The sequence below is a fragment of the Phoca vitulina genome, unplaced genomic scaffold, assembly GCF_004348235.1.
Source record: "Phoca vitulina isolate PV1807 unplaced genomic scaffold, GSC_HSeal_1.0 scaffold8, whole genome shotgun sequence".
NCBI classification, from domain to species: Eukaryota; Metazoa; Chordata; class Mammalia; order Carnivora; family Phocidae; genus Phoca; species Phoca vitulina.
Window position 1 is genome coordinate 45,539,660 of NW_022589711.1, and position 13,540 is coordinate 45,553,199.

The window sequence follows — 13,540 nt, forward strand, 5'->3', positions numbered from 1 at the left end:
TTAAAAGGTAGGCAGCTTTGGCTTAATCAATAGACGCTGATTGAATAGTGGTTTTCTATAATGACTTTACAGAAAATGTCGTTAACAGTTACCTGATATTAACTCACCTCCTAACCCCACATGGTTTCTTCCTCTCATAGATCCTAGACCCTGTCCGTTCAGGCCAGATGGCCAGAGCTAGGGAGGAATGAATTCTAGAACGCTTTAACTGCCGGGCCACCTTCAACTCAGAGTAAGGTACTCCCATCATTATTGGTCGATTTGGTAAGGGTCTCAAAGAGGGTTTTTTTCTTTTTTTTTCATTGCAATATAACTGACCTATGACATTATGTTAGGTTCAGGTATATAACAAAATGATTCTATATATGTATATATTGTGAGATGATCACCACATTAAATCTAACATCCATCACAACACAGTTATAAATTTTTTTCTTGTGATAGAACTCTTAAGATCAACTCTCTTAGCAACTTTTAAATATACGACACAGTATTAACTATAGTCCCCATGCTGTACATGACATCTCCGTGACTTATTTATTTTATAACTGGAAGTTTGTACCTTTCTGCCTTTATCCATTTTGCCCACACCCCACCCCCACCTCTGGCAATCACCAATCTGATTCTCTGTATCTATGAGTTTGGTTGTCTCTTTTTCTTTTTCTTTTTTTAAGATTCCACATATAAGAGAGATCATATAGTATTTATCTTTCTCTGTCTGATCTGAAAGTTTTTCATTCTTCTCTGTGCTGTGTCTTCTTCCCTATTTATTCCTATCAGTTAAAGAGATAATAACTCCACAAGCATCTCATTGGGAGTTTATCAGTTAGGAATACGTTTTTGTAAAATTTCCTGTGTGAATAACCACAACCAAAGATCCTATCTAAAAAAGTGTTTACGCCCTAGGATTTTTTGTCTCTTGGTTGCTGGTCATTATGCTCCCTGTACCCCCAACCCATGCCCACCCCAGCCAATCCTCAATGTTCTGGTTTGTTGCCTCATGGTTTTAATATGGCTATTGAGCACCAGACATCATTACCTGCATTCGAGGCAGGAAGCAGAGGAGGGGTGGAACATGAGAGCACCAGTGATTTTTTTTTTTTTTAATCAGAAAAGCAGGAGCTGTCCCAGAAATTCCATAGCCAACTTCAGCCAAAATGTGTCACTGAGCCACCTCTAGCTGGAAAGAAAGACTCTACAATGGCTTCTAGAGTAGAAAAGGTCAAGGGCAAAGGGAATTGGTAATGGGTTATGTGTTGGCTGTCCAAAGGGTCTGCCATAAAGTGGAAAAGCCCTAATGGATGTGAGGTACTGAGATGTACAGAGCTGAACAACTCGTAGTTTGGAGCTTCTCAGAATAAGACATGAGCCACAAGGGTTATCTGTGGTCCCACCTTAATGTCACCCAATGTCATCTTTCTTCATAGAAAGAGGGGCTTTATTGGAGGAAAGGGCTCATTAAATCCTTAGCCTATAAATATAGGTATAATAGGGAAATGAGGGCAGGGCAGCAACAATTTTATCCCTTGAAGGAATAAAAACAAAAAGTCAAATTTGAACCAACTTCTAATTACCGGCTTCAGAAGGCAGCAGGAAGCAAACCTTTATAACTTTCTCACATCCTGGTAGCCATTGTTTTTCTCTGCAGTGATGGGAGGGTCCTTGTGCCCTATTCAGAAGAAGCTGGCACATCCCAGGACCCTCCACACCAGGTGTTAGGACTTGAGCTGGTGGTGGCAACTTTACAGAGGTGAGTAGATGGAGCTCCTGGGGGCTGCCACAAAGAAGAGAAGGGTTCATGCCTACTGCAATGGCCACCAGCCTGGGCCTAAGCAGTAGCTTGAAGGCTTAATTTTAAAAAGTCACTCATTCAAAAGAGATTCTGCAAGAGCCCAGTTAATGAAGAGCTGAGATCCCGATGTCACTGTGACAGACACAAGGACTGGTTTGGTGCAGAATAAGCATCTGGAACAGGATGGACCCCAGCACCTGGAGGGAGAGGTCTGCAGGGTCAAGTGGCTGCAGCAGTGAAGGGTAACATGCACTGGAGGCAGAGAACCACTGGCTACACTCAGTGGGTAACCCTGTTTGGAGCTCAGTCTTTTATAACTAGCAACTCCTGCTCAAAGCCCACATCCCTCCAGGTTGACACCACCTTACTTTTCCCTTCTCTGAGGGCATCAGGTCAGGAACACTCCCTGTTCGACTGCATCTCTGGTAGCAAAAACAACCAGCATCCTCATTCTGGAATCTTCTGAAGTGGCTCTTCCCTAATGCAAAACAGCCCTCTGTGCCCTTTGGTATGGTGACCATACACACTTGCAGCATGCTAGTTTAAGAGCACTTTTGAGGACAGCCTCTCCCTCTGCATTTCCATTTGCAAGCTCTCGGATGGAGCCAGACGCTCCATCTAAGATCTCTCTGGAACTATCTTCCACCAGCATGCTGCCAGGGTGTTGTTCTGCATTAATTCCAGGCAGGTTGGAAGGGGTAAAGTAGCTCTGCAGGCTGACTTCTAAGGAATGCATTCATTTTGACATATAAACCACATGCAATATAGAAAGTCAACTTTCATCAATATAAGCAAAATAAAATTCTCAGCGAATGCTGTACTTTAAGAACGCTGCAGTCCACATTGTGAATGCTTTCAATCCATTGAATTGTTTACTTTATGATGGTTCACTTTATGTTGTGTGAATTTTACCTCATTAAAAAACTACCGTATTTCTATACTTTTTAACTTTAGGAAGTGGTTTTACCATTTTCTTCCTCAATTCATTTTCTTTTCACATTCCTGGAGGCCAGAAATACAGAAACCGTGAGTTGTTTCTTCTCAGATAAGGAAACCCAGGTCCATAGAAGGTGTGAAGCCAACAGGACGGCCGAGCTACAAAGAGCTCAGTGTGCTGATGCCTGGGCCAGGGCTCATTCTACAAGGTTCCAAAGCAAATAACTCAAGGGCATGGTCCCTTGGTGACCTCCAAAGGCAGCAAAGGAAGCAGAAGCACCACCATGCTACAGAGGAGTCTGAGTCCTCTCTTCCTCTCCATGTCTGCCAGAATTTGAGAAGGAGTTCATCTCTCTGAAGCAGTAGGGCAGGAGTGAAGGTACTGGAGATGAGATCAGTTTTGCTAGGCCATTTTTTCAAGTTCATTTTTTATATTTTATCTTTTAAGTATAAAGTCAGTGTTTTATGACACCTTCACAGAGTGGTCCAGCCACCATCGCCATCTCATTCCAGAACATCTCCATCGTCCCCAGGAGGAACCCTCCCCCCATTAGCAGTCAGTCCCTACTCTTCCTCCCCGGCCCCCGCAATCACCAATCTACGATAGCTTTGCCTACTCTGGACATCTCATACCCACGGAGGCATTCAGAGTGTGGCCTTTTGTGCCTGGCTTCTCTCCCTTAGCAGAGCCTTCTCAGTGTGCATCCACACTGCAGCATGTAACAGTAGGTCACTCCTTTCCACAGCGTAAATCCCCAGGGATTCTTCCACTGCTTCTTTCCCGCCAGCTGTGGGGATGTGGGGACCATATTCAGGGCAACAGAAAAGAGCCCTCATTCTGGCAGGGCCCAGAAAGAAGAAAACAGACCCCTCGGCAGCATCGCAACATTCCCCACGACCTTCCTCCTTACGACAAGGGCTGTTAGGTCAGATCCACCAGCCAACGGCCTTAACTACAGGACCGCGTGGAGCACGCATCACAGTGCAGCCCGCGCACTCTCCAGATGGCGAGGGCCATCCTGCACAAGGCCAAACCGGGCGCTTAAACAAAGGCAAGGCCTGGTGTCATCTGGGATGAGGGATGCGCTTGACCCCTTCCTTCTACAAGCGTGCAGGGGCCTGCTCTTAAATTGTAGATTCGTAACGCCACCTATGAATTTCTCATCTCCTCAGCTGTCTTCTGCTCAGATCAAAGCCTTCTAGCCTCTAAAGTGTTTCCTGGGGTAGATCCCCCATGATTAACCCAGGACAAATAATACTCGCAAATGTCCCTGACGTCCATGTGCATCTCCATGTCAAGCTGATGATGGGACTTCCTGATGGCCTGAGCCAGCAGCTCGCTACAAGTCTCCACTTGGGCATAACCTCGGTGTTCTTACGGCTGTTCTTCAATGTCCTCGTCGTCTTCTTCTCCTTTCTAGGACAAGGTGGACAAGGGGTTACCATGCCCAATTTGCAGAAGAAGAAATGGAGGCCCAGTAAGAGCAAGAGACCAGTATTCATTAGCAAAAGGTAACTGAACTGATAAGGGGTCCCATCTCCCACTGCAGTGCTCTGGATGCACCAAGTGGATACATGAGAGGGCTGGTTAATGAAACGCTCCTTTGAGGGAGAAGGTGAAAGAAAAATTACAGTCTGTTCTCAACTGTCCAGATTTGAGGGCACATATTTCGACCCAAGCTGTATGGTTCCTGCCACCAGCCCGGGTCATCTTCCACAATTAGGTAGCACGTACCCAGAACATGGCCTATGTTAACAGCAAAATGTCTCCGTGCCCCTTCCCACCCCCGAGTTCTCCAACCCACAGACCAAAGTCAACCATAAACCAAACAACTCGGGTAAACTGATAGATAATCACTTCATGTGTGGGTCCAAAGAAAACCAGGCTTCCACGGGATCCAGCCTGCTGGGGAAAGGGCTGCCGAAGCAGTGACGACCCTGCCCCATCTCCTCTCCGGCCTCCCCTCCAGCCACGCTTCTTACCCTCCCTTCAAACTTGGCGGTGGCTCCTTCTCTGATGCAGAGGTTCCGAGGGGGCACAATGAAAGCAGGGGCCTCGGTCAGGGACATGGAACCGACTCTCGGGTGATCCACACTGACGGAGGTTTTAGAAACCTGGGTTGAGGCGGCCAGCTTCACATCCCCCATGGTCTGCAAACAGGAAGGAAGACCAGGTCAGATGAGAGAAGTGCAGCCCCTCATCCCTGTGCATGGCCAGCATTCCCCGTGTGCGGGTGGGGCCCCTGTGCCGTGGGTTCTGTCGGGAGTGGGTGCCCCGTTAGGTCAGGTCGGCCTGGAGCTCCTCTCTGAGAATGAGGGGCCCTGTGTCCTCCACAGGCAAGGCTGCCGGGGTGGGGCCCATCCCGCCCCAGACACCAGCACCAGGGCCACAGGCCCACCTCCCCCAAACCCTATGGAGAACTTCTAGGAAAGGCGCAGCTGGGGCAAGAACAGAGGGACCCGCTGATCTCAGCATTTTTACAGCTGACATCTAAAACCAGTATTTAATAGTCATTGGCTCTTCAGGATCAAAAAGTAAGTCAGGCACTCATGGTAGAAAGTAAAAGCTGCTTTTGCGTGAACCATGAGAGCTCGCGCGCTAAAGGAAAACAGGATTCATCTTCCCAGGAAGGAAAGAGTTTGGGGTTAAAACAGCAAGGATCCTGGCTGAGGTGAGGACAGGTGAGGGTGGGCGAGTGAATGGAGGAAAGGAAGCGCGTCTAGGGAGGACATCTCATTTCTAGGGACTAGATGGTGGAAAGCCTTGCAGGTCACAGAATGTCAGAGAAGGGAGCGTTCTAAGATTATTCAGGCTATTTCCTCCATTTGCAATGGGAGCCTCGAGAGGGTAAGTCACTAGCCCAAAGAGACAAAGCAAAATGATGGCATCACTGGCAAGAATACCTCAAGCTCCTTGCTCCTGGCACAGGGCCCAGTTGGGACTAGACAGGACGTCGATGGGGGCTGGCAGGTTAGCTGGGACACAGGGACTTCCTTAGGATTGATTCCAGAAGTGGAATTAGTAACAGGGGCATATCTGAGTTCTTGGTGGTAAGCAGCAGAATAGACTCTGGCTCTCATAAACAGAGAAGGGATTTGTTGGAAAGATGGGGAAGGAGGAGCTCCTCAAATCCATAGGAAAGACTGGAGGACAAGGCTGGGAAAACAGGCAGCAGCTGAGAGAAGCCTGGTGGTCAGACCTCAAGCAGTCAGTGGACACCCACACACCAGCTGGAGTGCATCCTAAGTCTCCCTGCTGCAAGTTCCAAGTCCAGGTGGGAGCCTCAACAGGCTGGACCAGCTCAAGATCGGGGACCATGTCTTACTCGCCATGGAAGAGTGGTGTCAGCGGCATGTAATTAGTTTATTTAAATTTATAACATCTAATAAAAATAAAGTAGGGATATGCCTTTTGAAGCTCACGTTAAAGTAACAAAGACCTGGGTTCCTTTATAACAGGGCACATCCCCTGCCTGACAAACCCAGCTTTCTCTTTTGCTGATAAGGTATTAGCTATGCAAACAAAATCTTTTCCAAATGATATGACTCACAGGTTCACAGCAGTAGATAACAATATAAGCAAAACTTCTGTAGCACTTACTATCCCCCAGGAACTATTCTAAGCACTTTTAAATAACAGCTCATTTGCTCCTCATGTAAACACTAGGAGACAGTTACTATCATCATCCCCATTTTATGGATTAGAAACGGAGGCACAGCAAGATTAAGAAATTTGCCCAAGGTCATGGCATTTAGTAGGGGCCAGAACTGGCACTTGGACCCAGGCATCTGGCACCAGAGCTCCTATTCCTAACCAGTGGCCTTCTTGCCCCCTGTAAGCAGTCAGAGCTGGCTGGTGGCAAGGGGCTCTGAGGTTGGGGTAGATAGCGACAGAGCCACTAGCATATACATGTGAAATTCAGGTTTTCTGCATGTCAAAACATACCATCCATAACATAGAAAGATGGATGGGATAAAGGGTTTGCAGCAAAAACAAAGGGCTGGAATATTTTACAACTAAGAAGGAAACAGCCTCACAGATCAATGGAAAGAGGCTATGACTTGAGCAGTTCACTGAAGACAAACAAATGGCCACTAAACAAAGGGACACTGCCTGGCCTCGGTGAGAATCCAAGAGTACAAAGTAAGAACTTAACTTTTTAAAAAAACTGACCACACTGACATTTAAAAAGATAACATAAAATGCCAGTAAGACTGTGGGATGGTGGCCCACTCACCTCAGGGGGAGGGGCACATCAATTGGTGCGATCTCTCCAGAAAGCAATTTGGCAAAGAGATTCTGGAAAAAAAAAAAAAGTCCATCTCTCCTCCCAGAAATCCTACATTCAGCAATGTATTTTTTTTTTTTAATTTATTTGAGAGAGAGAGTGAGAATGAGCAGGGGAGGCAGCAGAAGCAGAGGGAGAAGCAGGCTCCCTGCTGAGCAAGGAGCCCTATGTGGGACTCGATCCCAGGACGCCGGGACCATGACCTGAGCCCAAGGCAGACGCTCAACTGACTGAGCCACCCAGGTGCCCCTAGCAATGTATTATTGGGAAAGAATAAGAGATGCAGCACAAAATTTATATCTAAGGATGCTAATCACATTATTTATAGCAGAAGAAATAGAAAAATAATCCTGTGAAGTAGAAACAGAAAGAAAGACCCAGTTAAGTGTCTACCCAGAGAACTGGTAGAACACAGTGGAGTATCAGGTGGCTATGCGGTGTATGTTTACAAAGAAAATCATGATAGGAATTGAATGATACAGAAATTTTAAACTCAAAGTAAGTTTTATTATGGGAAATTTCAAACATACAGAAAAGTAGAAAGAATGATAAAATGAGCACCTCAAACACCCATCGCCTAACTCCAACAATTAACATCTTGCCATATTTCGATCATTGTGTCTGCACAACCATTTTAAAGTCATCGTGATATTTTAATGGCAAAAATCAGGATATATTCATTCACTTAATTAAAATAGATTTCTTGAACATCGACCATGTGCCAAGTTAGGTGTTTGAGACAGAGCAGTGAACAATTACGTGTGTGTGGCAAGTGTGGTAACGTGGTGGTAGGGGAGGAATGGGGTTCTCAAATCCTGCAGAAGCCCCCTGAACCACACCCTAGAGGGAACACTGCTCCCTCTGCCCTCCTCCAATGGCACAGCTACCCTCAGCCGGGGGGGGCTCAGGGTGGGGGCAGGAAGCATGAGGCTCAGACCCTGCCACAAACCCAGGGGCACTGCTATTTTCCAGCCATGAGCTACAAGGTACTTCAAGTCTCTTGGCCTCAGTTTCCTTTTCTGTAAAATGGGCGTGATAACATCAGCCTCAGAAGGCTGCAGGAAGGATACGAGTGAGAGCACACACAAAACACACAGCGCAGCGTGAAAGGGGTTCAATCAGTAGTAGCCGATCAATACTGTCATCATCCAGTTCCCAAAGAGAAGCCGGTCTCCCCCCGCTGCAGGACACAGGCCCTCTTCATCGAGGACAGCAAGGAGCCCAGTCCGGCCCGGTCACCTTCAGGGCAAGGGCATCTGAGCGGGATTACTGTGACCAGCGGTAGGAAGCAGATGGCAGAACTCCGTGAGGCAGGGAAGGCAGGCCTGAGGCCCACAGCAGCCTCCCTCAGCACTGTCGTGTCTGTTCCAGCAGCACGGCTGAATGGGGCAGTCCCCACAGTCCTGCCAGGCGGCTCTGACTATGCCCCTCTCACAAATGATGACACCGAAACTCAGAAATAACCTTTGTCCAAGGTCACAGAGCTAAGAAGTAGAAACCAAAACCAAGTCTGACCTCAGTCCTACCCTGCAGGCCTCCTAGAGCACCCCATGACCCAGACAAGGCATTTCCTACTGTCCCCAGGCAAGGGAGATAAAGTAGACAGAAGCCTGGGAGCTCCACAGAGGACGGGGGACAGCGAATGTGCCTCCCCTTCTGCTCTCAGGCCTGGCTTTGAAAGACACGAGACTCTTCCCCCTCTGCTTTCTGGGGAGCTGAAAACTAGGAGTGGTGACATCAGGCTCAGGACCCTCCTGCATATCGCCCTGATCCAAGATCTTCTGAGGTCTGTCTAAATCTCCGGTTTAGAAGGTCCCGGATGCTATCATCAAAGGGAAAGTGCTTGGCTTCAAGAACACAGAAAACAGAAGTCATCTATCCCTAGGGGAGGTCTGGCTTCATGGTTAGAAAAGGAACAGGCAAGTCAGTATCGCCAGGAGACATCCAGTCCCCCACAAGGTGGTTGTGGGGGGTAGTTACTTAACTATCAGGTGAGCAGGACCAGAGCCCAGTCCCAGGCTGGCCAGACACACAAATAGCTTCGCTCAGCCCACCGCCCCGCCCACTGCCATCAGCAGCATAAACAGAATCCATCCACATTGACAAGTAATGGTTACTGACATAATTGGGATGTTCTATCAAAAAATAATAATAAATCAGGGGCGCCCGGCTGGCTCAGTAAGTGCAGCGTGCGACTCTTGATCTCAGGGGGGTGAGTTCAAACCCCCACATTGGGCGTAGAGATTAAAAATAAAATCTTTCAAATAATAATAATAACAATAAAGCAAACCAAACCGTCCTTATTCCCTTCTAATCTCTAGTCCAGCCTGATGACCACATTCCAGTGGAGAACACCAGAGGGGCGGGCTAACTTCTGCCATAATCTCTCTACTGGCAAAGCAGTGCTTGCTGGCTTGAAACACACCCAGCTCGGGGTTCGTTCAATACCAGTTAAATGCAGATCAAAGGACAGAGAATTAAGAGGAGGAAAAAAAAATGAAGGAGGGGGTCAAAGAGAGAGGGAGACAGCCCCTCACACACACAATGCTCCGGCCAAAGCTCACCTCCAAATAAGGTTTTCACAAGTAACATAATTAGTTAATCATCCAAAGCAGCTCTAAGTTAACTTGACTTTAATTTGATCAAAAACACTTGAAATTGTTTCTTGAACCCAGAAAGGAACATTTTCAACTATGGCCAAAAGAGAGTGAACTCTGAGGCAAAAAGACTCAGAAGAAATGCTAAAAATTAGGGATGAAGTTATATGGCAGAAGAAGTTTAGGGAAACCAGCTGTCCTCTTCCCTACCCAAAGCGCATACATTTATTTATTTTTTTTAAAGATTTTATTTATTTATTTGACAGAGACAGCGAGAGCAGGAACACAAGCAGGGGGAGTGGGAGAGGGAGAAGCAGGCTTCCCGCTGAGCAGGGAGCCCGATGTGGGACTCGATCCCAGGACTCTGGGATTATGACACGAGCCGAAGGCAGCGGCTTAATGACTGAGCCACCCAGGCGCCCCAAGCGCATACATTTAAAATGATCATGGTGGGATGCCTGGGTGGCTTAGTTGGTTAAGCATCTGCCTTTGGCTCACATCATCATCCCAGGGTCCCTGCTCAGCGGGGAGCCTGCTTCTCCCTCTCCCACTTTCCCTGCTTATGTTCCCTCTCTCGCTGTGTCTCTGTCAAATAAATAAATAAAATCTTTAAAAAAAAATAAAAAATAAAAAAACAAAAACAAAATGATCGTGGTCTTTAAGCACCTAACCCGGCAGCAAGGCATCCTGGAAATACCACACCTTCCCTCTAGGGCCGGGCTCCCAGCGGGCTCTACGCTGGCAGCCTGGCAGCCAGCCATGAACCCACCCCCACCTCCCCACCCCCCCTTCCTGGCCCGCAGGGGAGACAGCAAACCACCCAGGTGCGAGGGCCCCAGGCAATGACAGCTCCACTCTCCGCGCCTTAATCTTCTCTCTGACGCGCACTCAGATCCTGACCAATTCCCTAATCGCTCCTAATACCAGAGTGAGCTGCTCCTTGGCTGCGGGCTGTGCCAGGTGGACTTTGCTGTGACCCACAAGAGCAAACCGTGGGGCAGAGCCACATACCCGAGAACCGACATGCCTTACCGTGGCCTCTTCCCCCGGCAGCTCTCCCATGAGTCGGGACGCGTGGGCAGCCACGCTTTACCACTGGACGGCAGAGAATTCTGTCCAACGTCCGTCTGAGGAAGAAGACAGTGAAGGAGAGCCAGGGACGCTGTGGAGCCCAGGGCTAGACTGAAAAGTTAAGGGGCGTCTGCCTGACTCTGCTCGCAGATGTTGCAACTTGCCTTCTGCCAGGCAGCCAACTTCACTCAGTCAGGGAGATCTGTTGTTCTAATCCGCCCAGCTGGGGTGACCTTTGAAACCCCAGGCTGCCAGCTGTAGAAGCTCTCAATGGAGTCCCGGGGAGACCAGGAGTGGAAGCTCACAGGTTTTTACTTGTTCAGAGCTGCCGATTCCAATCTCAGTGTGGAGCAAAGGGAGGACGTTGTCAAGCAGAGAGCTGAACCCTTGGAGGGACTGGGCACACCCCCAGCTCCACATCTGGCCTGGAACGTCACTTACCCCTTGGCACATCTGGCATGGGATTACCACACAGGGCTCATGGGATATGTGCCTCCTGAGACCCAGCTCTTTCCTCCTTAAGCTAAAGAAGCCCTGCTTATGATCCCTGGAGTGAGGGGAAACCCAGAGAACAGACAGATGGGGAACTCCTGTGCTGCAATTGTCTTAAGGAATCTAGGCTGAGATCTGAACCAGGCTCCAAGCGTTCATGTCGCACACAGGACCCAGCAGGGCTCCTTCTGACCCCTGGGGAGCTTCAGGAAGGGTCCTTGGTGCATACCTCTAAAACATGGTAGCAAGGTGATGCCCAGCCCAGTCCTTCTCCGGGAGAGAGAAGGATTTCCATAGTTCCAAAGGGATCTCTCATGCTATGCAACTCATGCCATGGGACAAACTGCAGATGTCTGAATCAGGAATGACATGGCTTTAAGCTTTTCCATTGGGCCCTGTCTGATCCTTGAGTAACTGGTATTCTTCTAACACCTTCTAACACCTGGGGGACCCCTTACCCTCTAGCTCAGCAGTTCTCAAATTTTTGGTCGCAGAGCCCCTTTATGCTCCTAGAAATTAGTGAGGATTCCAAAGAGCTTTTGTTTGTGAGTTATTGCTAACAATATTTACTGTATTCAAAATTAAAACCAATAATTCATTCAAAAACATCAATAATAAGCCCATTATATGTTAACATAAATAACACTTCTAAAAGAAAAAATATATTTTCCAAAACAAAGTTTAATGAGAAGAATTGTTCATTTTTGCAAATTTCTCTAATGTCTGGCTAATAGAAGACAGCTAGATTTTCAAATCTGCTTCCACATTCAGTCTACTGTGATATCACTGTATTTGCAGCTGCTGGAAAACTCCACTTGAGAGAGAAGGAGGGTGAAAAAGGCAAATGCCATGTGATTACAAAGACGATTTGGACCTCTGGGCCCCTGAAAGAGTCTCGGGGTTCCCAAGGATCCCCTGGGGGCACACTTTGAGAACTGTTGCTTTAACCCATCCCCCGTTCTCCCCAATACCATCTGCTCTCATGTCTGTCCTCCTAAAAATGCACAACTAGAAAGGGAAAAGTGGTTTTATAGGAGTAGTGGAGTGTGGCTTTGAGGAATGGGTGAGGAGGAGGGTGAATCGATATCTAATTTGGTCCCATCTTTTCTTCCAAAGAGAATGGTTGGACAAACATGCACCTGAGAGATTTGAAGCTAAAACAGACACTGATGAAGAGAACACCTTTAAGTCACTTAAGTCCTTGGCCAAGACTGAATATAAACTCCAGACCTCTGGAAGACATGGTAGATATTTGAATATTTTATGGCTAATAAAGGAAGAAAGAAATCCGAAAAACAATGCTGTTCACCACTGAGGAATGGAGGTAAATTCAGATCTAAGTCTTCTTAGATGGAGGTCTCTGGTGGTGGCAACAGGACTGGAGAGTCATTTTGAGTTGGACAGGGCTAAGGACAATGACGTGGACAAAAACATGGGAGGCATGTCTATCAAACCTGTGGGTTAGACTAAGCAAGTAGGAACAGCTAACATGCTAAACCCAGCTAGCATGTTAAATACAGCCCTGAAAGATCAGCAAAATGGACCAGAGCTTGAGAGGAAACTTAAAAGAACAATTTTTAAATTGAATACTTAGGCTCGGGAGCAAAAACAGGAGTGCCTGGGTGGCATGGCTGGTTGAGCATCTGACTCTTGGTTTTGGCTCAGGTCATGATCTGAGGAGCCCCACGTCAGGCTCTGCGCTCAGCTCGGAGTCTGCTTGAGACTCTCTCTCCCTCTGCCCCTTCCTCCCTGCACTTTCTCTCTCTCTCAAGTAAGTAAATAAATCTAAAACAACACAACACAACACAACTACCCAAGTACAAACACAACTACCGAAGTACAAAATGGCTGATTGGAAACATTGCACACAGACCTCTGGCCCCACAGAGATTAGGCTAGTCCCATGTTAGCAGCACACATCAAATCCCTTATGTCCTCTTTGTCCCAAGGCTCAGAGTTGACAGCCACGTAGTTGTGTGGTTCTATGATTAACATCTATCTCCCCCCCACTGGAACACAAACTCCACCAGGTCACAGATCCCGCGTGTTCCACTAACTACTATATCCCCAATGCCTACAATACTAATGAGCACATGACAAGTTCTCAACAAATACTTGTGGGATACATGAATGAATAGAAAGTTGGGCTAAAAAAGTATTAAAAAACAAAATCTCTTCCAAACTAGGACACCACTTAACTTTATTGTATAGGGAATCCTGAGAACATTAGAGAGAGGATGTAGGGAAAGAAGCGGGAGAACAGGTCACTCCAATAAAAAATCTACCCCTCTGGAGCCTATAGGTGTTTGGCCCAGACACATTGGTGCCAGTCTGGCTTTAAACCAGGCATGTGACCCTTTCTA

The 13,540-nt window shown here is 47.5% G+C and overlaps 1 protein-coding gene across 1 annotated transcript in view; it reads right to left on the reverse strand.

The window, feature by feature from the left end:
* LOC116633680 (myosin light chain kinase, smooth muscle-like) overlaps positions 1-13,540 on the reverse strand; it is a 131,397-nt gene that overhangs the window by 35,343 nt on the left and 82,514 nt on the right. Inside the window, exon 2 of the mRNA XM_032406251.1 lies at positions 4,712-4,879. Within this exon, the coding sequence (XP_032262142.1) occupies positions 4,712-4,876 (165 nt within the window). The 5' untranslated portion in view covers positions 4,877-4,879. The remainder of the gene's footprint in view (positions 1-4,711; positions 4,880-13,540) is intronic.